The sequence below is a fragment of the Ochotona curzoniae genome, unplaced genomic scaffold (assembly GCF_017591425.1).
Source record: "Ochotona curzoniae isolate NIBS_2020 unplaced genomic scaffold, NIBS_Ocur_1.0 contig_430, whole genome shotgun sequence".
In the NCBI taxonomy this organism is placed as follows: Eukaryota; Metazoa; Chordata; class Mammalia; order Lagomorpha; family Ochotonidae; genus Ochotona; species Ochotona curzoniae.
Window position 1 is genome coordinate 6,566,159 of NW_024466219.1, and position 22,736 is coordinate 6,588,894.

The 22,736-nt window shown below is 45.2% G+C and overlaps 1 protein-coding gene and 1 long non-coding RNA gene across 3 annotated transcripts; both read left to right on the forward strand.

The window, feature by feature from the left end:
- The first annotated feature begins 5,037 nt into the window (after positions 1-5,037).
- Positions 5,038-17,005, forward strand: RO60 (Ro60, Y RNA binding protein). 2 transcript variants are annotated; one of them, XM_040985395.1, is made up of 6 exons: positions 5,038-5,293; positions 9,759-9,979; positions 10,364-10,510; positions 10,730-10,867; positions 12,046-12,162; positions 13,484-13,776. In XM_040985395.1, the coding sequence occupies exons 1-6, from the start codon at positions 5,128-5,130 to the stop codon at positions 13,658-13,660; spliced, it is 966 nt and encodes a 321-aa protein (XP_040841329.1). In that variant the 5' UTR covers positions 5,038-5,127; the 3' UTR covers positions 13,661-13,776. The 2 variants fall into 2 exon arrangements, with proteins under 2 accessions (XP_040841329.1, XP_040841330.1); XM_040985396.1 differs by lacking the exons at positions 5,038-5,293; positions 9,759-9,979 and adding exons at positions 13,802-13,948; positions 15,148-17,005 and having other exon boundaries at positions 10,007-10,510; positions 13,484-13,597.
- A 267-nt stretch (positions 17,006-17,272) lies between these two features.
- Positions 17,273-18,548, forward strand: LOC121159805. The gene is made up of 2 exons (XR_005884446.1): positions 17,273-17,692; positions 17,896-18,548. It is a non-coding gene; the product is annotated as an uncharacterized LOC121159805 (long non-coding RNA).
- The last annotated feature ends 4,188 nt before the right edge of the window (positions 18,549-22,736 follow it).

Sequence of the window (22,736 nt, forward strand, 5' to 3'; positions counted from 1 at the left end):
ATTTGTTCCCAGGTAGAAGACAGGAGCCAGTTGGTGAGACACCGCCCAACAAGGAGGGCCACAGTGAAGGTCATGAGAAGTTCTTGGCCCCTTTGTGTATCTTTTACGTCTGCCTCAGCCGTTAGCTTGTTTGCTAAGCTGGGTGTTTTACTGCTCGATTATTGATATGTGAGTGTTGTTTATATATTGTAGATGTAGTTATTATACGTATGATTTGCAGATGTCCCCTCTATTGCATGAGTTGTCTTTTTGTTTTCTAGGTGGTGTCATTTAAGCACGATTTTGATTAAGTTAGGTTTGGTTTGGTTATTTGCTTTGTTTGTCAGTAGTGGTTTTGATGTCTGTGGTAGAAACACTTTTCTGGGCCTGGCTGAGTGTCCCACAACTCGGCTGCATTCTGACATGACCCAGCCGGGCTGGTGCAGCGCTCAGGACGATTGCCTGACCGGGAGCTGGCAGCTGCAAGCAGAGGCCCAACTCCCACGGCCACCAGCCCTGAGGGCCACTGGTGCTTACAGCCCTCGCAAGCCTGCAAGCTCCATCTAGCATGACAGTTTTGTTAAAGGGACACAGCTGAGGAACTAAGCGTCGGGGATCCCATGAAGTCAAGGCAGGGAAATGAGTCAGAGTATCTGGCGCTCCTCGTGGGATCCCAGCAGCACTCGGGCAGTGCCAGCGCGCATCGGTGTCCCGAGGCTTGAAGTGGGGTTTCTTTGTGCTGGCATGGTTGATTAATTGTGGGACACGTGCTAGGATGCCGTGTCACTTCCTGCCATTGCAGGATGTGCGGCTGCGCCAGGGTTCCCATGCTGTAATCACGTGTGCCCTCCTTGTAGGAATCCACTCCCCTGGAGCTTTCTGGAAGCCTCCGACCAGTTCCCTGTTAGCACAACAAGGACACTGCTGTCACTCAGGGAATTCTCAGGGTTTCGTTGTTTAAACTGTCAGGATCCAAGCACGGAGGCCCGGTGTTTTTATTATAGCACAGGGTCATGTCACCTCGCCGATGATGAAGTTAGTTTGTGTATTAGACGAAGTGACAGAAAAATGTAGTGTAGCATGTGGTGCCCGTTCCTTCGTCCGTCTCTCACTGAACAGTCTGAGCCTCTTGAATTTACACACGCAAATTGAAGGGCGCCCTGGCTGTCGCTGGTGTGAGCTGTTTCACTGCTTTGTGTTGAACCCTGGAGAGTCGGATCACAGGAGTGCATGAGGGGCTAAGCAGGGTCTGCTGGCAGGACGCATGGCTCTTCATGGCAGTTGTTGATGTATTGTGTAGAAATGTGGAATATTCCTTCTGCATTGCTGTGGAAAAGACATCTTTTGTCAAAAAGCAAAATTACAACCAAAGTAAGTTTAAGAGTGTCATTTGACTTCTATTTGTTCTTTTGGAATCCGGCAGCACCTTATTCTGTAAAAGCAGAGGGGTGTTTCCAGTGGGCAGTAGCGCACAGTGGGTTTTGTTGGGTGGGAACAGGTGACAGGGACAGGAGCAAGCTGACTGCTCGGCGCAGTGCGTTGGGGCCTGCCCTATGTGCAGCCTGGTGGGGAAGGCGAGCTGGGGCCTGCCCTGTGTGCAGCCTGGTGGGGAAGGCGAGCTGGGGCCTGCCCTGTGTGCAGCCTGGTGGGGAGGGCGAGCTGGGGCCTGCCCTGTGTGCAGCCTGGTGGGGAGGGCGAGCTGGGGCCTGCCCTGTGTGCAGCCTGGTGGGGAGGGCGAGATCCCTTGCCGACTCAAGTGGCCTGGGCTCTCCTACTTTCAGGAAAAAGGCCCAGTTCAACACAGGAACAGTGAGCTCCCATGTTGAGTGATACGTGTAATAGGAATTACAGCGAGTTTATTTGGGGACTACCTCTCTCGGCATCCTTCCTAATTTTAAAAATCGATTGAGCTGTTTGCTCTACAAAAGATACCTGCATAGGCCGTGAGAGTAAGACCGCCTTAACAGAGAACTGCTGTCTCGCATGATCATTTGACTCGGTATTCATTACTCATTGCTTCCCTTTTTCTTTTCTCTTTTGTTCCCATCACTTGTATATAGCACATTTATTTATTCTCACTATAAAATTTGATTTGAATGCCTGTATTTTTTTCATCATGTGTGTTGAGATTCTTATTTTCAAAATAAATGCGTTATAGGAAAGGACACCAGTCATACCTAATCCTTAAACAAATGCTTCCAAAAATTGCCTCTAATGCGATTTCATTGTCCTTAGGTGTTACTAATTACTTAAAAGTCAGGCCTGCTTCCTGCGGTCCAAGGGACCAATGATGTCGCTCGACATTGTCACAGTGAGCTGTGGCTGGGGGTGGGTGAAGCCCGAGGCGTGGGTGGGACCCTTGCTCTAGCCAGTGGGTGAAGCCCGAGGCGTGGGTGGGACCCTTGCTCTAGCCAGTGGGTGAAGCCTGAGGCGTGGGTGGGACCCTTGCTCTAGCCGGTGGGTGAAGCCCGAGGCGTGGGTGGGACCCTTGCTCTAGCCGGTGGGTGAAGCCCGAGGCGTGGGTGGGACCCTTGCTCTAGCCGTGGTGAGCCCGAGGCGTGGGTGGGACCCTTGCTCTAGCCGGTGGGTGAAGCCCGAGGCGTGGGTGGGACCCTTGCTCTAGCCGGTGGGTGAAGCCCGAGGCGTGGGTGGGACCCTTGCTCTAGCCGGTGGGTGAAGCCCGAGGCGTGGGTGGGACCCTTGCTCTAGCCGGTGGGTGAAGCCCGAGGCGTGGGTGGGACCCTTGCTCTAGCCGGTGGGTGAAGCCCGACGTGGGTGGGACCCTTGCTCTAGCCGGTGGGTGAAGCCCGAGGCGTGGGTGGGACCCTTGCTCTAGCCGGTGGGTGAAGCCCGAGGCGTGGGTGGGACCCTTGCTCTAGCCGGTGGGTGAAGCCCGAGGCGTGGGTGGGACCCTTGCTCTAGCCGGTGGGCCTTGGCGCAGGGAAGTAGATGTGACTGCAAGGGCTAGCGTTATGGGACTCCAGTGTTCTTCCAACATGAAACCAGTGAGCTTGGGTGGACCTGCCGACGGAGAGGCTGGAAATGGACAGCACAATGTCATGGTCAAACTAAGACAAAACTGCTGCAATTGTCAGTTTAAGATGTCATCTCCTGGGCCCGACGTGGTAGCCTAGCTGTTATCCCATATGGGCACTGGTTCATGCCCTGACTGCCGCGCTTCCCATCCAGCTCCCTGCCTGTGGCCTGGGAAAACAGTCAGGGACAGTCGAGGATGGCCCAAAGCCTTGGGACCCTGCATCCACATGGCAGACCCACAAGAGGCTCTCGGCTGTTAGCTTCAGCTCAGCTTAGTTCCGGCTGGGCAGCCACTTGGGGAGTGAATCAGCAAACGGAAGATCTTTCTCTGTCTCTCCTCCTCTCTGTATATCTGTCTTTTCAATCAAAATAAATGTTTTTTAAAAACGTCATCTCCCGAAGAGGAAACTGTTCTCATATGTATTTGGTTTGAAAGACAAAAGCCAAAGTGAAATAGGGGCAAGAGTCAGTCTGATGGGCTGCAGCGGTGCTGTGGTAGGCTAATCACTGGCTGCTCCAATTCCAGTCCAGCTCCCTGATTATGGCTTGGGAAAGCAGCAGAGAATGGCCCAAGTCCCTGGGCCACTGTAACAACCTGGGGGACCTGGAGGAAGCTCTTGGCTCCTGGCTTTGGCAGGACTGGTACCCACCTGGGTACCAGTTCACGTGCCAGTTGTTCTACTTCCTTTCCAGCTGCTTGCTAGTGACCTGTGAACGCAGTGGAGGCTGGCCCAAGTGCTTGGGCTCCCGTACCCGCATGGGAGACCTGTGCAGAGCTCCTGGCTGCTGATCAGCTCAGCTCCAGCCTTTGTGGCCATTCGGGATATGAACCAGGGGGTGGATGACAAGTTTCTGTCTCTCCTTGTCTCTGCCTTTCACATAGAATTAAGTCTTTCAGAAGCAAAGTCCATAGTGAGTTGGCTTCGGAAACAGCACGTTAAGCTGTTCCCTGCAACACCGGTGTACTCTGCACGTTTGTGAAAGTCCTGGCTGCTCCACCACCAGTCCAGCTCCCTGCTAAAGCGCCTGGGGAGGGATCAGAGGGTAGCCCTGGTGCTGGAATCCTTCACATGTGTGGGAGAACAGAGGCAGCTCAGGGCTCCTTGCTGAGCCTGGTCCGCCCTGCCTGCGCGGCTGCCTGGGGAGCCAACCATCGGGTGGGAAATAGTGTTGGTATCTCTCTCGCTTGCTCCTGCCCTGGCTGCTGGTCTCGTTCTCCGTAACTCTCCCTTTTCAGTAAAATCTTACAAATATTCCATAACAGGGGCCGAGCACGATAGCATAGTGGTTAAAATCCTCGCCTTGCATGCGCTGGGATCCCATATGGGTGCAGGTTCTAATCCTGGCAGCCCCGCTTCTCATCCATCTCCCTGTCTGTGGCCCGGGAAAGCAGTTGAGGACGGCCCAAAGCCTGAGAAACCTGCACACGCCTGGGAGACCCGGAAGAGCTCCTGGCTTCGGAGTGGCTCAGCTCTGGCTGTTGCAGCCACTTGGGGAATGAACCAACGGACGGAAGATCTTCCTCTCTGTCTCTCCTTCTTTCCATATATCCTCCTTTCCAATAAAAATAAATAAACTCTTTAAAAATAAGACTATTCCGTTACAGATTTCAGTAAACATATAATAAGTGTGGTTTTCCTCTGCACAGTTATGTTGTGTTGACGTAATCATGATGATATTTTGCTTTTTGTTTGCTAGGTACTCTGCAGGACAGCGGCCATGGAGGACGCGGATGCCAGGCGGCCTGGCAGCTCTAAGGACGGCTGTGGGTGGAAGGTCACCGACGAGAGCAGGCTGCGCCGCTTCCTGTGCTTCGGCTCTGAAGGCGGAACCTACTCCGTCAGAGAGCAGAAACTGAGCCTGGAGAAAGCCGAGGCTCTGGTGAGGCTCATCGAGGACGGCAGGGGCTGCGAGGTGATCCAGGACATAAAGCTCTTCAGTCAGGAGGGCAGGACCGCCAGGCCGGAGCCCGTGCTCTTCGCGCTTGCCGTGTGCTCCCAGTGTTCCGACGCGGGCACGAAGCAGGCGGCCTTCAAAGCCGTTTCTGAAGTTTGCCGCGTCCCCAGCCATCTCTTTACTTTCATTCAGTTTAAGAAAGATCTGAGGGAGAGCATGAAGTGTGGCATGTGGGGGCGCGCTCTGCGGAAGGCAGTCGCTGACTGGTACAACGAGAAAGGCGGCATGGCCCTGGCTCTGGCAGTTACGAAATACAAACAGAGAAATGGCTGGGCTCACAAGGATCTGTTACGGCTGTCGCACCTCAAGCCTTCCAGTGAAGGTAAGGCTTCGGGGGAGGGTGGGGACGGAGCGCCCCGCACGTGGAAATGTTTGCTTTGGCGTCATTTTGTAACATTTTTAGAAATACACATTTATTGTTAAATTGTGCACGGATAGATCCATTCAGACATGATCAGGATCAGACTGAGTACAGGCAGGACATGCATGCAGGACGTGGACAACAGGCAGTCCAGACCCGAACGGTCAAGAATCTCATCACAGATCTGCAGGTTAATATTCTCAATCTTGAAAAGTTATCACGGCAGACCGGATGCACACTCAAGTGATGATGGGTTGTGAAAGCAGCGTGAAGATGAAGGTTGTTAGCAGAACAGCTCTCGGCCAGCAGGTGGCGGTAGCCAGGCTGCCCCACTCGTCCCGCCTTTCCCTCCCCGTCTCCCAGGACTGTGTTCCATGCCGACCTAAGGGCTACCTGAGACAGTGCTGAACTTACCAGTTCAGCAGGTGAATTGCTTCCGAACACTCAGCCGGGGGACATGGAAGCTGGGGGTGGTTGTCTCTACTGTGGGAAGACAACCTATGACAGCCTCAGCAGATCTATCATAATTAATGGTCCAACTCTGGAGAGAAATAGAAACTCCCGGGCTGGAGTAGTATGAACACTGAACTAAAGAAAACCACTGAAAGTTTAGATATGCCTATTACTTTGTGGTTTTGTTGTTGTTTGTATTGTAAGTCATTCATACAGGGAGGAAGAGGAAAGACAGAACAATCTTCCATCCTCTAATTCACTCCCCAAACGGCTGCAACGGCCAGAGCTGAGCCAATCCAGGAGCCAGGAGTCTCTTCCAGGTCTCCCACGCGGGTGCAAGGTCCCAAGGCTTTAGGCCATCCTCGACTGCTTTCACAGGCCACAGGCAGGGAGCTGGATGGGAAGCAGATTGCCGGGATTAGAACCGGCGACCATATGGGATCCCAGTGCATATAAGGTGAGGACTTTAGCAGCTAGGCTACAGGGCTGGGCCCAAGATATGCCTGTTACTTTGTAACAAGCTTTCTGAGTTTTTGTGAAGAGGAAAGGAAAGCAAGCCTCAGGAGTTCCTGTGACTAAACATCCTATCTGTAATACTGATCATGGTAAGCATCCATTTAGTATTCATGTAGCACCTGTTATGGAGGACGCTGCTAAAAACTGGACACAGAGAGATGAGTCGTTTCATATATATTATGTACCGTTTTTAAAACTTTTTAATTTAATAAATTTGTTTTTGATAATGTTTGCATAGTCAAGAAGAATGTGTGTTTATGTAGACTTTTGATTAGCATGGGCAGGTCAAGGTGGGAGGGGAAGTACATGGGACAGGTGCTTCTGGTGTTTTTTCTTCCTCTGTGATGGGGGAGGGAGAAGAAGAAGAGGAGGGGACTACTCCAGCCGCCTAGCCGCATCAGTACCCAGGGACGGGAGACAGCCGCTCAGTGTCATCCTAAGGTCCCCGGTGTGGAGCGTGTTCTAACAGTATTGCTTAAGCGGTTTTGATAGTTCTGAGATGGTGTTAATTTTGTTGCTCCAGGCTTGAGTAAATCCTTCCAAGGTCCACCGGATGACATGGTCCACCTTAGAGTCTCCACTCACCCAGATACTTGCTGTCAAAGCTTGGCAGGGAGAGCTGTCCGGTTTCTTCTGCCCTCTTTCCTCTGCTGTGGTACTGTGTGTCCTCTGCAGGCCGCAGTGAGCTTTCATGTCCCCCGTGTCCAGCTGCATGCCATCCACCGCACAGGCTACAGCAGCCGAGAAGGCCCAGTACTGACACAGGCATGTGTCGCTTAGTGTCATGGTCCAGCCAAACATGACCCATCCTCTGCTTGGAAATTCACTAGCGGATACTGTGGTCTAGCCCTGCCAGGCAGGTCCCCCAGCCCTGGTTTTGTGTACTCTGGTGAGCAATGGGCGGCAGTCAGTTAATGCTAACTGACCGAGCTCAGTTCTCCCGTGTGGGTGGGCGCATAGGTCTGACCCGAAAGGTCCTCCAGCCCTCACTTGCCTGCAGATACACTTGCCTTCCAAATCGCCCTCACTTGCCTGCAGATACAGTGGCCTGCTCAGTGGAAGTCCCCAGAAGTCATTTCTCAGCTATGACACAGTCCCTCAACTGTACCCCCCCACACACATTCCTGTACCTCCTCTCCTAACCAGTCTGTAGCCCTGTGCCCACAAGTACATGGGTTCCCCAGCCCAGTGCTATGGCACGGTAGCATGCTAACCTGGAACTCTACCAATCCACATGGGACTCAAAAGCATGCACAGGTCCTCAGACCCAGTCCACCAACACACCATGCCAACGTACCAGCCTGGTTCCCTATGCCTCTACCCACCTGGTACCCAAGTGTGTAGGAGTCCTCTGGCCCATACCAACCCGGTGGTCTAGGACCCTACCCACCTGAGACCCAAAAGTGTGCGCAAGTCCCCAGGCCCATTTCCCCAACCCTGGCAGAAGCCCCCCACCCACCCACCCAATTTTTTCTTTGTCGTATGGAGTTCTTTTTTTATGACGTGGTTGGAAGTGTTTTTGGCATGGAGAAGTTAGGATTTTATAAAACTTATTTATTCATTTGAAGAAGTAAATAGAGAAAGTTTGATATTGTATCTACTAATTCATTCCCCCAATGGACATGACTGCTGAGGCTGGACCAGGAGGAGTTTCTCCCATGTACGTGGCCGGGCCCACTCACTTGGCCCATATTCTGCTGCCTTCCCAGGCACATTACCAGGACACAGGATGGGAATTGAAGCAGCCCAGAGCTTAAGGACATTTTTATGCCAAAATCTGGAAAGTAGCAGCAGTCACAGTATGTTAGAAGTTCCTGTATATGGGCACTAACTTTAGAGTTCACAAAGCAGATAGGCTCAGTCTGGCTCAGAGCTGTGTTTCATTTTGACCTACACAGTGATGGAGATGGGATATGGAATGGATTATTTGTCAATATTTTTAAAAATCAGAAGACAACGGGCCTGGCACATGGTAATCTAATGGCTATGGTCCTTGCCTTGCATGCACTAGGATCCCGTATGAATGCTGGTTCATATCCTGGCTGCTCCGTTTCGCATCAAGCTCTCTACTTGTGGTCTGAGAAAGTAGTAGTGAATGGCTCAGAACCTTGGGATCCTACACCTGCGTGGGAGACCCAGAAGAAGTTCCTGGCTCCTGGCTTCAGAACAGCTCAGCTTTGGCCATTACAGCCATTTGGGGCATGAACCAGCAGATGAAAGGTCTTCCTGTTTCTCCTCTGTCTGTAAACCAGCCTTTCCAATAAAAATCAATGAATATTTATAAAAAGAGAGAGAAATGACATCTTACACCATGAGAAACCTCATCTTGACATTGTAAACCCCTTAGCTAGTTTGATAAACTGTAAGAATTGTGGACATTTGGAAATCGACTGACATAAAAACTGGCTTTGGTTCAGCTTGATTCTAGCAGTTGTGGCCACTCGGGGAGTGAAGTGGCGAGTGAGAGATCTTTCTGTAAATCTGACTTTCCAATAAAGATAAATCCTAAAAGAGAAATCAGAAGACAACATAAAAATCTGTATTCCAGCTCCTTGCGTCATGTTTTTAGTGACGCTGAGTGAAGACTTGACCGAAGTGCTTGACAGTAGATGCTGTCTTTAGTTTTGCACAGTCCTGAGACTATTCTATCACATGATCAGTTTCACGTCTGTATTTTCCCTGCTTGCCATCGTGAGCATTTGGAGATTAGGATTTCATCTCTACCTTTTTAAAAAGTGGACCTAAAAGGACTACCACTTATTGAAAGAGTAGAACCCAGATTTTCCTACCCTCAATCCAAAGCTCTTTCTACTGTTGAAAGAACTGTACCGTAAAAAAAAAAAAAAAAAATGATTATGTTCCCTTTTTAAAAATATTTGGCCACGGGACTGGCGTCATGGTAAAACTCCTGAAGCCGTGGCCTGCGGATGCCGGCATCCATACGGGATGCATTGTCCCTGGGTTCTTCCACTTCCGCTTGGGAAAGGCATGAGAAGACGTCTAAAGAGTGCTTTGAAAAGACCTATCAGCTTGTCTGGACCTGCCATCTCCTTTATTCATAAATACAAATTTATTCAGCAGGAAAGAGGCCCGAGTCAATATGATATTCATTGAGAGAGGTTTTATTGTCAGTGGTTCTCAGATTTGTGGACCTGACGTAAACACTCAGCCACAGTTTACAATGTTGGTGTCTCCAAAAAGAAACCTCTTTGATTTTATTACTCAGAATATTAAGAGCTTCAGTTTTCAGCAAAGTGCCATGTTTAAACAGTACAGTAATGGGATAACCAAAGGATAATGTATTCATGCTAACACGGAAGACAGAGTCCCCGTGTCAGGGAGTTCGAGCCTGCGTAAAACTTCTGTCTAGTTAAGCCTGCCTTATACACTCTCAGAAAATACAATGTGTTTGACGTAGTACTTCTACTTGCCTTTTCAATTATGTGTCTTGTTAAAGGACTTGCCATTGTGACCAAATACATTACAAAGGGCTGGAAAGAAGTCCGTGAATCATACAAAGAAAAAGCGCTCTCTGTGGAATCGGAGAAGCTGTTGAAGTACCTGGAGGCGGTGGAGAAGGTGAAGCGCACGAGAGACGAGCTGGAAGTCAGCCATCTGATAGAGGAGCACAGGTTGGGTCGGGAGCACCTGCTGACGGATCACCTCAAGTCCAGAGAGGTGAGTCAGCCACGCTCGGGGCGGGGGAGGGGCGCGTGACACCGATAAACCCTAAAATTAATGTCTGCTTTGAAAACCTGCAATGACACCCAAAGTTAGTTGTCAGTATCGATTTCGTATTACATATACTCCAGAACATACGTTGTCCTAATTAAAAAAAAATTCCGTGCATTTTCATTGTAAAATATACTTTACTTCTTTAGTCTACTAAAGAATCAATTTAGCTTGTTTGATAAATTTTTTATCAATTAAGAAAAGTTTAATTCTGAAAATATTCTGAATTCCAAGTGAAAAGACTTAAGTGAATGTGTTATGCAGGTTCGGTGTAGCTCTGTTACAATGAATCATGTTCCCCTAAATGTTTTGTTTCTGTTACTGTGAAAGGTGTGGAAGGCTTTGCTACAAGAAATGCCTCTGACCACATTGCTGAGAAACCTAGGAAAGATGACTGCGAACTCGGTGCTTGGACCAGGCAGCTCAGAAGTATCACTAGTGTGTGAAAAACTGTGCGATGAACAGCTTCTACAGAAGGTGAGCACCGCCCACGGCCTCGGTCAGCTCCGAGCTGGGAGATGGGATCGGTGTGCGAAGCTGTGCTGAGCTGTGGACCACACTGCCCTTGACTAGTAAAGCGAAGGAGACTCCCTCATTGCACTTGCTTCTTTATGAAATGTAGTAGCGTCAGTCTGAGACACGGAATGACCATTTTTTGCTTGAATTTTGCGCTTTCTGTCTTTGTCTTGCTTCCAGGCTTGTATACATCCACTTCATGTTTTAATTGCTCTAGAAACTTACAAAACAGGTCACGCTCTCAGAGGAAAGCTGAAGTGGCACCCTGATGAAGAAATCTTGAAAGCTTTGGACACTGCTTTTTATAAAACATTCAAGGTATTGGTGCGATTTTTATTTTAAGACAGATGACATAGGGCTTAGTCTAGTGGCTAATACACCTTACCGTATTTTAGTTCTTGATTACATTGGTCATTTCTTTTTCCTCCGTTCATGGGAAGCTGGTTCTGTAATCCACACTGAAAGTTGATGGACAGTGTTTTTCACTTACCTTTGGGCAGTAACATTTTTATCACATCATTTTGATAAATCTGTTTGAAAGTTTGCTAAGTTTAAAAATGTGCATTTCTATGAGGTGCTTGTGGTTAGTCTTTTTTAACCTCAATTGGTAAGTGTATCTGACTGGATAGTTTTTAAAATGGAAATTTACATCAGAGCTATAAATTAAAAGTACTGATTTTTAAAATGTTCCTAATAGATAATGAAACCCATCAGTAAACTACAAGGCTTATACAGCAGCACCAAGTAATACTGCTGGCTTGTCAGGCTAGTTCTCCATGAAAGCTGGAGTTGATAATGCCTCCCTCTCACAGGCCATTGTGGCGTCCACATGGTCGTCTTACTTGAAGAGGAAGCAGTTTACAAAATTCAGCAGTGTAAAATGGTGCTCAGAAGTAACATGTAGCAGGTCTAGAACATTCCCAAAGGACTTGAATATCACTGCTTTAACAAATCCTTGTCCATTGATGTCATACATCCGTCACAATAGTCCACAGCTACAATCAAGTGTCTGTCCAACACCTGAATAAAATGTATTATAGACATATAGTAAAATTATTATTCAGCCTCCAAACGTAATGAAATGTGCTTATTATAACACAGATAAACCTTGAAACATATCAAGTGAAATACACCAGACATTAAAAGGACAAGTATTTCATGAATTTGTTAGATGAAGTATCTAGAATTAGCAAAAATATCAAGACAGAAAATGGAATAGAAGGTACCAAGAGGTAGGGGAAGGTGGAAATGAGATGTTACCATTTAGCTCAGAATGTGTTTGGTAGAAATTCCCCTTCGGGGGCTGGCATACTGACATGGAAATGAAGCTACCGCCTGTAAATGTGGTCCCTGGCCCCCGGGGATGTGGCTTGGAGAGCTCCTTGCTAATTTTAACGCACCTACAAAAGAAGTGTGTATCTGAGGCAAGTAAGTGTGATTCGCAAGACATCATTTACTTACACTTCCTGGTTGCTTCTAACTTGTTCTCCCTGTAGACGGTCGAGCCGACTGGGAAGCGTTTGCTGCTTGCTGTGGATGTTAGTGCTTCTATGAACCAAAGAGTGCTGGGGAGCACGCTCAGCGCAAGCACAGTGGCTGCAGCAATGTGCATGGTGAGAAAAATCCAAGAACCTAAGTGTGTTTACCATGGGCCAGAACTGTAAAGTTAGATATGATAAAGAATTATGTGTTCGCTTATTTTGGTCTTTCGGCTTTTTTGGCACTTTTTATATGCAAAGATAATGTTTATAAAGCAAAATTTTAAGTGTATTGTAAAAGCATGTTTAAGCAATAATTCGTAGAAACTTTAATTTTTCTAAGATTAAATAGTAAGCGGCTAATATGAGTGATAAAACTTTAGTTCTAGCCCGAGCCTGTCATTGAGGACCAGACAGTCAAATCTCAGACAAACTCCTAGGGACTTTTGTAGTTTGTACAGCTTGAAATGAAATGAATATGTGAGTTACTTCAAGAAAATTGAAGGAAAATAAAATTAAAGGTAAATTTATTTTGGTGAAAAATTTTGAAATCCATGTAGGTTTTTTTCATGATAGACATTTTGCTATGAACTTTGAAGATCAATTATGAAATTTGCTGCAAATGATTATTGTAAAACCAGTTTAAGAATTAGTGGGAGGTACTTTGACAAGTATATTACTGTATATAAAACTATACTGTTACAGTATAGTTTTTTTTTTTTTTAATTTAGTTTTATTGGAAAGGCAGGTATACAGAGAGGAGGAGAAACAGAGAGGAAGATCTTCCGTCCGATGTTTCACTCCCCAAGCAGCTGCAATGGCCGGAGCTGAGCCAATCTGAAGCCAGGAGCCAGGAGCTTCCTCCAGGTCTTCCATGTGGGCACAGGGTCCCAAGGTTTTCGGTTGTCCTCTACTGCTTTCCCAGGCCACAAGCAGGCAGTTGGATGGGAAGCAGGGCTGCTGGGATTAGAACCGGCACCCATATGGGATCCCAGCACGGTCAAGGTGAGGACTTCAGCTGCTAGGCTACCATGCCAGGCCTATACTAGCATATCTTTAAAAGAATACTGTAACACCTTATTTCTAAATTTTTATCACTGTTTTGGAACTATGCTGTAGGACCCTGTGCGGTAGCCTAGTGGCTAAAGTCCTTGCCTTGAACGCGCCGGGATCCTGTATGGACACCAGTTCTAATCCCAGCAGCCCACTTCCCATCTAGTTCCCTGCTTGTGGCCTGGATAAGCAGTCAAGGATGATCCAAAGCCTTGGGACCCTGCACCTGTGTGGGAGACCCGGAAGAAGCTCCTGGCTTTGGATTGGCTCAACTCTGGCCTTTGCGGTCACTTGGGGAGTGAATCGCCGGACGGAAGATCTTCCTCTTTGTCTCTTCTCAAACTTCAAGGTGTTCTGTTTCCCCGACAAGTCTGCTGATAGTTGCCACTGCTGAACTTTTCAGGTTGCCGCCCGCACAGAGCCAGATCCCTGTGTGGTTGCGTTTTCCCACGGAATGCAGCCCTGTGCGGTGACTGCAGACATGACCCTGCCTCAGGTTGTTTCAGCTCTGAATCAGGTGAGAACCCATCCGATGGGGCCGTGCGGCGTCTGCTACGGTACTTACCTTGTGTTGTGTTGATGTCATGTCTAGTTTTATCTTGATTCTTCCCATGAAAAACACAAAATAAAAAAATGCAGTTAGACTTTGGGAAGAGTCCTGTGTCCTGATTTTTTTAAGACTTAGTTATCGCAGACGTCCTCGGTTCTGTTTGTGATCTAGATCCCCGCAGGAGGGACGGACTGCGCCCTCCCGATGCTCTGGGCGCAGAGGACGGGCACGGCCGCTGATGTCTTCGTCGTCTTCACGGGCAGCGAGGCCTGCGCTGGCGGCGTCCGTCCCGCTGTGGCTCTGAGGGACTATCGCCAGGTAAACCCAGCTCCCTGCTCCTCGCCTAGCCACAGCCCCATTTTCTTTCACTGTGTTTTTCAAAATATCACTACAGGTCATCCAGCACCCTACTTGTAGGAAACTAGCATCAGAAATGCATGCAGCAATACTTGAAATAAGAGAAAGCATTGCCTACACATATAATTTATTGGCACTTTAATAAATTCCAGCATTAAACATTACAAGGAATATCCTTTGCAGAGCATATTGTTGGAAAAGAAAATGTCTTACCTTATCTTTTAAAAGCAATTTCTTGTGTTCCCAGGGAAAGTGTTTGTGAATTCTGCTGAATGACTACAGAAATTCAAAGCAAAGCTAAGATCTGTGTGTGAGGTTTGCATACACACCTGTGTTCGAGCTAGTGCCTTCCGTTCGAGCTTTCTGAATGACACGCATGGCCAGCTGCTTGCTCCCCAATGGCAGCTCCTGCTAACAGGGCATACTGAGCACTGAGATGTCACTGCAGTGGCTGGAAGTCGAAAGGAGTTTGTTGATGAAGGACCATGATTCTTGGCGCTTGGCTTCCTACCTGTGGCCTTGGCATCATGTGGACCTGTTAAAATTCAATTGCTGAGGCCTCGTAGGTACACTCTGAGCCCACTCTGCCTGGCGCTCTGTTACACAAGCCCTTCCGGGTGAAAGGCCGTGAGCTGAATCTTCACCACCTAGAGTTCATGATGGTGTCTGGAACAGCCTCAACAAATCAGTTATTTTAATCTTAAATGCATCTGTGAAGAAACAGGTTGTTTCATGGGACATGTTATACGTACCATATACTGATAAACTCAAAGAAATAGCTTCTTTATATTTACTTGTAGTCAAAACATTTTCCCAGCAGTTGATTTGCTGATTTAAAAAAAAAAAAAAGAAAGGAAATTCTGGCCTCCCTGACTGTCCTGACAGACCTCAGAGCTACGAAGTGCCTAGGCAGCTCAGAAATCTACTCTGAAGGACAAATCAAAATATAGAATAGGTAGAAATTCGATTTTCCATTTTTCTAAAATTCAGTCTGACCCTAAATTATTGGCTAAAACAAAAAAAAACTGGTTTATAATAAAAGGTGTATTAGAGAAATAAATTTTAATGTTTTAATTTTGGCAGGTTTTTTTTTTTTTTTTTTTTGCTTTTCCTTAATTCCTTAATGATGTATTTTGATTTGTTTTTTTTCCCCCCCACAGAAAATGGATATTCCAGCTAAATTGATAGTTTGTGGAATGACATCCAATGGTTTCACCGTTGCAGACCCAGATGACAGGGGCATGTTGGATATGTGTGGCTTTGATGCTGCAGCTCTGGATGTGATGCGAAATTTCACCTTGGGTGTGATTTAGTCACGAGCACCAGCATGATCTGAGAGCCCCACGCCGAGCAGTGAGCTCACCAAAAATACGCAGTGACTTCCCGCCGAGTCCCAGTTCCATTACACGTGGTGGTGTGGTGTGTGCATAGAGACGCTTACCTCACCAGCTGCAGGCAAAGCAAGATTAGCCCAATGTTCATCTACTACACTCGGTCCTGGGAAACAGCCAGGACACTGTAGCTCCTCCCGCCGTGAACTCCCTGTCCATAGACCGTGCAAAAGTCAAACTCTGCTATTTTGGTGAGTTCGTTTGTATTTTTAAAACAAAGCGATGACCCCAATGCACATCACGTCACTTGTTTGGAGAAATGCTTAGCGTTTTCTTAAACATTATCCCTGGGAAAGCGCAGCCTTGATCATGTTCAAACCCTCGGAGATGCACCAGACCACGTAACTGTGATGGAAGTCGGCTCACCTGGGAGCTTCTGCACTGTGCGTGCAACGGTGGCAGCTGCGCTGCATTTGATTAGGTTGGCAATAAGTTTTACAGGTTCCTTTCACATTAGTTTTGTTATTCAATGAAAAGGATGTTGTAGTTTGGATATTTTGTTTGTACTTGTAGAGTCTGTTACAATTAACCAGGAATATTGAAACTCCTGAAACACTAAAGCTTATATTGGCTGAGGAATTTTATTTGGTTTGCTTTTTGTTTTGTTTTACTATATTTTATTTTGTATGAGGATTGTAACTGTTTTCTGATTTGAGCTAGTAACATGTAGTCACTTTTCTATATTCCATGAGTGAAAACAACATTTCAAGTTCCCCGTTCTTGATGCTGAAAGGTAGAGTCTCCATTTAACCTTAGTTTTGTCCTTCCTCTTATAAATTGCTTTCCTGTTAATTATTTCTTTAGTCATTTAAATGTGGATTTTGATGTTTTCCAATTGTAAACTTCTCAGCAGCTGCTTATTTCCATGACTCATTTTGTGACAAAACATTCTTTTTTGATAAAGAAATTGTGTAGAAAACTAGGCGAGATTTGAAAGGCAGTATTTCAGGGCCCTGCTAGCAGCTCGTCTGTGCCTGTGTGCGTCACACACGCTGTTCTTTACACTAACTGCATTATTTTCTTAAACAAGTAGCCTTTCACTGGCAGACACATTTAGGCTGTCTATTGAAATGTTCATCTCTTTCCTCATAACTTTATCAGTTGCCTAAAATAGCTCACATATGAAATTGCAGTTTTTCATTCTTGAAATATTAATTGAAGGTATAAATCAAACTCGGGTAAATAAGTTATAGTCTGTTATGTGATTCAGCTTAAGCTTTTATGTGTTTGGGGAAAGGGAAGTGAGTAGAATGAGAATTTATGAGTATATTCTGTTTCATGGGTAACTGGGAAACAGGAATTAAGAATATTCTTTTCAGTGTACTAGACATATTAATGATGGCTTTGATATGTAACCATTCCTTCAAGGCAAAAGCTGGTAACACTTTTTAAATGTGAATTGCCTCGAGATATCTTTGGTCCGCAGAGCCAGTGACAACTCCCTCCCTCTACATAGACAGACACACATATACATACACAGACAGGCTTTGCCATTGATTTTATTCTGGTTCTATCAGTCATGGAGTTTCATGTTAACTATTTTTGATACATGAAAATTCTGTTGAGACTATATATTTTTTAAAAATAAACAACATATAGTCTGGCACGGTAGCCTAGCAACTGAAGTCCTTCGCCTTGCATGTGCTAGGATCCCATGTGGGCACCAGTTCTAATTGCATCAGCCCCACTTCCCACCCAGCTCCCTGCTTGTGGCCTAGGAAAGCAGTCGAGGACGGCCCAAAGCCTTGGGACCCTGCACCCACGAGGGAAACCCGGAGGAAACTCCAGGCTCCTGGCTTCGGATCGGCTCAGCTCCAGCTATTACAGCCACCTGGGGAATGAATCATCAGATGGAAAATCTTCCCCTCTGTCTCTCCTCTTCTCTGTATATCTCAGTTTCCAATAAAAAGAAATAAATCTTTCTAAACAACCATAGAATTATGCAATAGTTCTGAAATTCTTCAGAATTTCCTGAAACTAAATTTTTTATTCATAATAGAAATATGAAGCAGAAAATACATGTCTATATCCTTCCATTATATACTGTTTTCATAGTGCTTTTAGACAAATGCAGTATATCAAGGCACTAATATTAAATCCATCAAGGACTATCTATTGCTTGTTTTAAGTCGGTCTGGTTAGATGGATTATTGTAAGATTTCAGAAAAAAATTAAGAGATGCAACCACAGAAAGTAGCTCTCTTTTCAAACCACAGAACTAGAGGTGAAACAAGTGTTCACACCATGAAAACAAACTTTGTGATTTGGTTGGAAGGCCGAGGTCCGGCCCGGGGTCCAGCCTGGGAGAGCCAGGGTCCGGCCCGGGGTGGCTCCGGGAGAGCCGGGGTCCAGCCCGGGATGGCTCCGGGAGAGCCGGGGTGCATCCCGCGATGGCTCCGGGAGAGCCGGGGTCCGGCCCGGGATGGCTCCGGGAGAGCCGGGGTCCGGCCCGGGATGGCTCCGGGAGAGCCGGGGTCCGGCCCGGGATAGCTCCGGGAGAGCCGGGGTGCAGCCCAGGGTGGCTCCGGGACCTGCAATTAGGGATCCCAGTCTCTTGGCACCCATTCCAGTGTGCATGCCTCTAGCATGAGCACACCCTGACTCCAAAGGAAAGGACTGACACCTCTTAGACTGTAGAAAATAATAGTTATACACAGTTGTAGGAATAGGAGAACAGATTGTGAACACTTAATTTTGTAATCTGTAATGATCCTCAAGTACAGTTAGTATTGTTTTTAATAAACTGTTGCTGTTTAACCTAGTCCTATGGAAAAGAATTACCTCATTATAAAGAGAATGTACTTGAGTGATAAACGTTTTATTTTCTAAATTTTACAAATGCAGTTAAATTGATATTTGGGGAAATCTGCTTTAAAAACAATCCTAGGAGAAGCTTTCTTTCCTAGCTAGTATGTAAATATATCCAGCATAGAGTTGTAACTAGTAAAACAGAAACTGCTGTTATAATCTTACCCTGTCTTAGAATTTGAAGTTCTTTGCCAGTTTCATTTATCACCACTTACACTAGTCTAGAAACTTTTACAAGAATGTTACTGAGGCAGTGTGCCAGTGAATGGCGTTTAATGTCATCCCTTTGGAACTGCTTCTCTCTAACTTAACTGTGAGATGATAGATAACCAGTGTAACCTATACTAACTATTTTTCTATCTCGAAAAAATAACATCTAATGCTTGGGTCATAAAAGAAATGATTAATATTTCTATAAAAAGTAAAATTTTGAGGACTTGCAAATGAGAACTCCCTGTTGATTTGAAGCACTGGGGCATGTGAGAGACCTGGAAAAACCTCTTGGCTGCTGGCTTTGACCTTGGCTCCTGGCTGTGGCCTGGCCCAGGCCAGCCATTAGGGAGTGAACCAGTCTGTGAAAGCTCTCTCTCTGTCCTTCTCTGACTGCCTTCCAAATAAAAGTAAAATATATCTTTCATTTTAAAAACAGTTTTTAAATTATCATGAAAAGTTTCAATGTGAATGGATTTGTAAGTGCAAGAAAAATATTAAAAAGTGGGTTTAGATCCTAGACTCCCTTGCTTCGACTTGTCTTAGCCATGCTGTGCATCAAATTTAATTTCATGAATACATGTTAGTTTTAAATTGTTTACATTTCCTGCACTTGTGGAAATTACCCGAATCTGTATTGTAACCAAGAAGATGCTAATGAAATAACATTTCTGCTGGCTTCACTTAATGAACACTTGAATTGCTAGGATGATGAATGAGATTAAAAAGATACAATTTATTGATACAAATTTTTAGACTTTATTTGCAATTTGTAAACTTCACAATCTATACACAATCAAATTAAATTAGAAATATAGAATTAATGAGTGGCAATAACCATTCTAAATGTAGACTTTAATGTCATGATTCTAAATATACAAGTTCTATAATGTTTCAAGTTATATTTTTATTGGCTGCCTCTGATAATGAAGAAATTCACCCAAAATGATGAAATCACCCAAAATGTGGAATCATCTTTTAAAAAAAGAATCAGAGGGGATCTGGCGCCCTGCAGCCTAGCAGCTAAAGTCCTCACTTTGAACGCACTAGGATCCCATATGAACGCCGGTTCTAATCCCAGCAGCTCCACTTCCCATCCAGCCCCCTGCTTGTGGCCTGGAAAAGCAGTCGAGGACGGCCCAAAGCCTTGGGACCCTGCACCCGCGTGGGAGACCTGGAAGAGGCTCCTGAATTCTGGCTTTGGATTGGCACAGCACCGGCCGTTGAGGTCACTTGGGGAGTGAATCACCAGGCGGAAGATCTTTCTCTCTGTATGTTTGACTTTCCAATAAAAATAAAATAAATCTTTTTTTTTTTTTTAAAGAATCAGAGGGACAGTGTGTTAGTTCTAAACTATATCAGAGGTTTGATTTCCACAATTGACTATTAGTTAATGTATAAATTACATGAAATAATGTCAGCATAGATTCAGTTTAAGAATGCAAGCCTTAAAGTGGAAAAAAAGAAAGAGGAGCCTTTTGCCTGCCTTAAAATCTGACTAGCTATCCAGCACCGGCATTGTTGTTTGTCTCTTCCGTTAGCACAGGGTCTGTGTGTGAAGTGATGCCTTAATAATGTTTTAACATATCAGAAGTTTGGGACTCAAAGGGTCTCTTAACACTCTTAATGTTACCCCAAATGAATCCGAATTTATTAAGTTTTAAAAGCTGATTGTACTTCAGTGATCTAAACATGATACTCTGGCTGCACTGTTACACATCCAAGCCTGTTGCAGATTAAAGTGTTTTTGCTTTCTTACTGTTTCATATAACCAGTCATCCAAGAAGCTGAACTTTGACTATTCTGTGGCCTCCAGGGACCAAGTTCCATATTTAACAATGAAATGTAAGAGTTGCACAACTCCAAAACGACTTATTTTTAAGGTGATTCTTAAAAACAGACTGTTTTGAATCTACAAGCAAATTCATACACAGAAACGGATACAGTAGTGACTTCATTAAAACAGGCCAGCGGTATATTTACATGGACTCTTTTATATTCACCTTTCAAAGAAGAAATATTTTATAAAACTGAAAGAAAACTGTAAATTGTCAAGGTGTTGCTTAAAAAAGTATAAATCTGATATGTAACAAAGTTATTTCATTTCCAGAAAACTGAAAGGGCAAGGTGGGCGGGATGGGAGTTTCCTAGGTTTGTTAACAAACTGATGCTTCCAACTTCTCACTGTAAGTAGTACAGCTAGTATGTAATAATTCTGTTTGCTCGTGGGAAATGGGTGAATGTACTAATGTGTCAGTTTATTTAATGATGCAAGTTTTCACTAATACTGTAAAATCTTCCACTTCTCCTTTCCAGCCCTACACACTCCTACTTCACGCAGGTTGGAGTATCCCTCGTCCGCAACATGGGCCATAATGGTTGTGGGCTTCTGTTTCCATTTACCCAGTGAAGTGCTTGGGAAACAGTTCACAAATTCCTGAGACGCTAATCTTGGGCACTGTTTCCAGTGTAACCTGTTACAGAGATCCACCTGTTGAGTTTCCCACTTGGTGACATCTTGTCAGTACTCAACAAGGTCTTGGGCTTTGGAGCATTTGTTTTTTGGACTAAGGATGCTCAACTTGTAAATTGCTGTAGGCCTGGGATACAGGTGGACTGTTACTCATCAGTTCATTATTGTAGACGTTAATATGTGTACCAAATAAACACTATGCACATCAAGAAAGCGTCTCTTTTCTTCAGTAACTGAATTTTCAGTCCATTCTTGTGGCGTAATGAGCAGAGTATCTACCTGTGACAGCCAGTTAGTGTCCACCTTGTTCACTGCTAACACTGTAAGAAAAGCAGTGGAAGATGGTTCAATTGCTTGGACACTGCCACACCAAGCGAGACTCAGATGTAGCTCCTGGCAGCAGCCACCATTGGAGGGTGAGCCAGTGGATGCATGACATCTCTGTCCACCAAACTCTTAGCTTGCAAATGAATAAATCTAAAGAAAGTACGAATTTTGTGGTGGTTGTATGTTTTTAAAATCCAAGGCCCTTCATCTTTGAACAACATAGTTTGGGCTTTTTTTCTTTACAGATTTTTAAAATTTTTGAATGTTATGATACAATTCCATAGGGTCTGGGATTTCCCTACACCCTGCCTAAATTACCACCACTCAACTGATTTTCTCCATATTATTACAATAGTATAGTCCTTCATAAGCAGTCATAAGTCCATCAGTTACTTATTTAAGTGTTCCCTGACATTGCTGGGACAGACAATGTGAGACCATCCAGCATTCTATTGTCTAGATATGTCCAACAGTTTCTTTGGGAATTTGTCTTTGATTTGGAAGCAGAGATGCATACTGCATTGTATCTTCACATCTGGATGTGATGATCTATTACACCATCACTGTACATTCCCTTAAATGAGAAGCCATGAAACTAAGTCAACAACAGGTATTAAGATAAAAAAAATTACAGCACCATGGAGTCAAAAAATGTGCAACTGGATTACCGATGCAAGGATGAAGAAATGAAAAAACGCAAAAGCCTCTTGGGTAAATGACGCCACTGTGTGATCGATGAGCCAGCGATGAATTTGATTAGAAAAAAATAAAGTATTTGGAAGAAATGAAAGTAAAAACAAAACCTCAAAATATGGGATGCAGCAAAAACAGTATGGAAAGGGTTATTGATCTTACAACTTACATAAACGCTGCCTTATGTCAGAATATATGGATTCACTTATTTCACTGAGTATAATGGTGTCTAGTTGGGACCATCTAGTTGCAAATTGTAGGATTTCATTCTTTTTAGTGGCTGAGTAATATTCCATGGAGTAAATTTACCACAGTTTCTTTAGCCACTGGGTTTCTTTAGCATCTGGGTTGTTTCCATGTCTTTGCTATTTGTGCTGCTGTAAATATAGGATTACAGATCCCTTCTCATATGCAGAATTCATTTCCTTTGAGTTCTACATGGGGGCAGAAACCCAAGGACTTGGACCAGCCTTGCCTGCTTTCCCAGCTGCATTACAGGAAGCCGCATTGTAAATGGAGCAGCCAGGATTTGAACCAGTGCTCATATGGGGTGTGGCACTGTAGACTTGACTTACTATTGCCACAGTGCTTTGCTTATTGCTACTGTGTGAATTGCTAGTGCGTGAACAGCTTTTGAATTTCATACATTTATTTTGTGTGATTACCTCATTAAATTTTCTTGGTACAATGGATTTTCAAAGTAGAATCTTTTGGTTTTCCAAGCACACAATTACCTCTCTTTATGTGCCATTCATGTGTGTGACCCAAATGGGGATCCTGGCTCCTGACTTTGGCGCAGTGCAACCCTGTCCATCACAGACATTGGAAGAGACATAGCTCCCTGCGT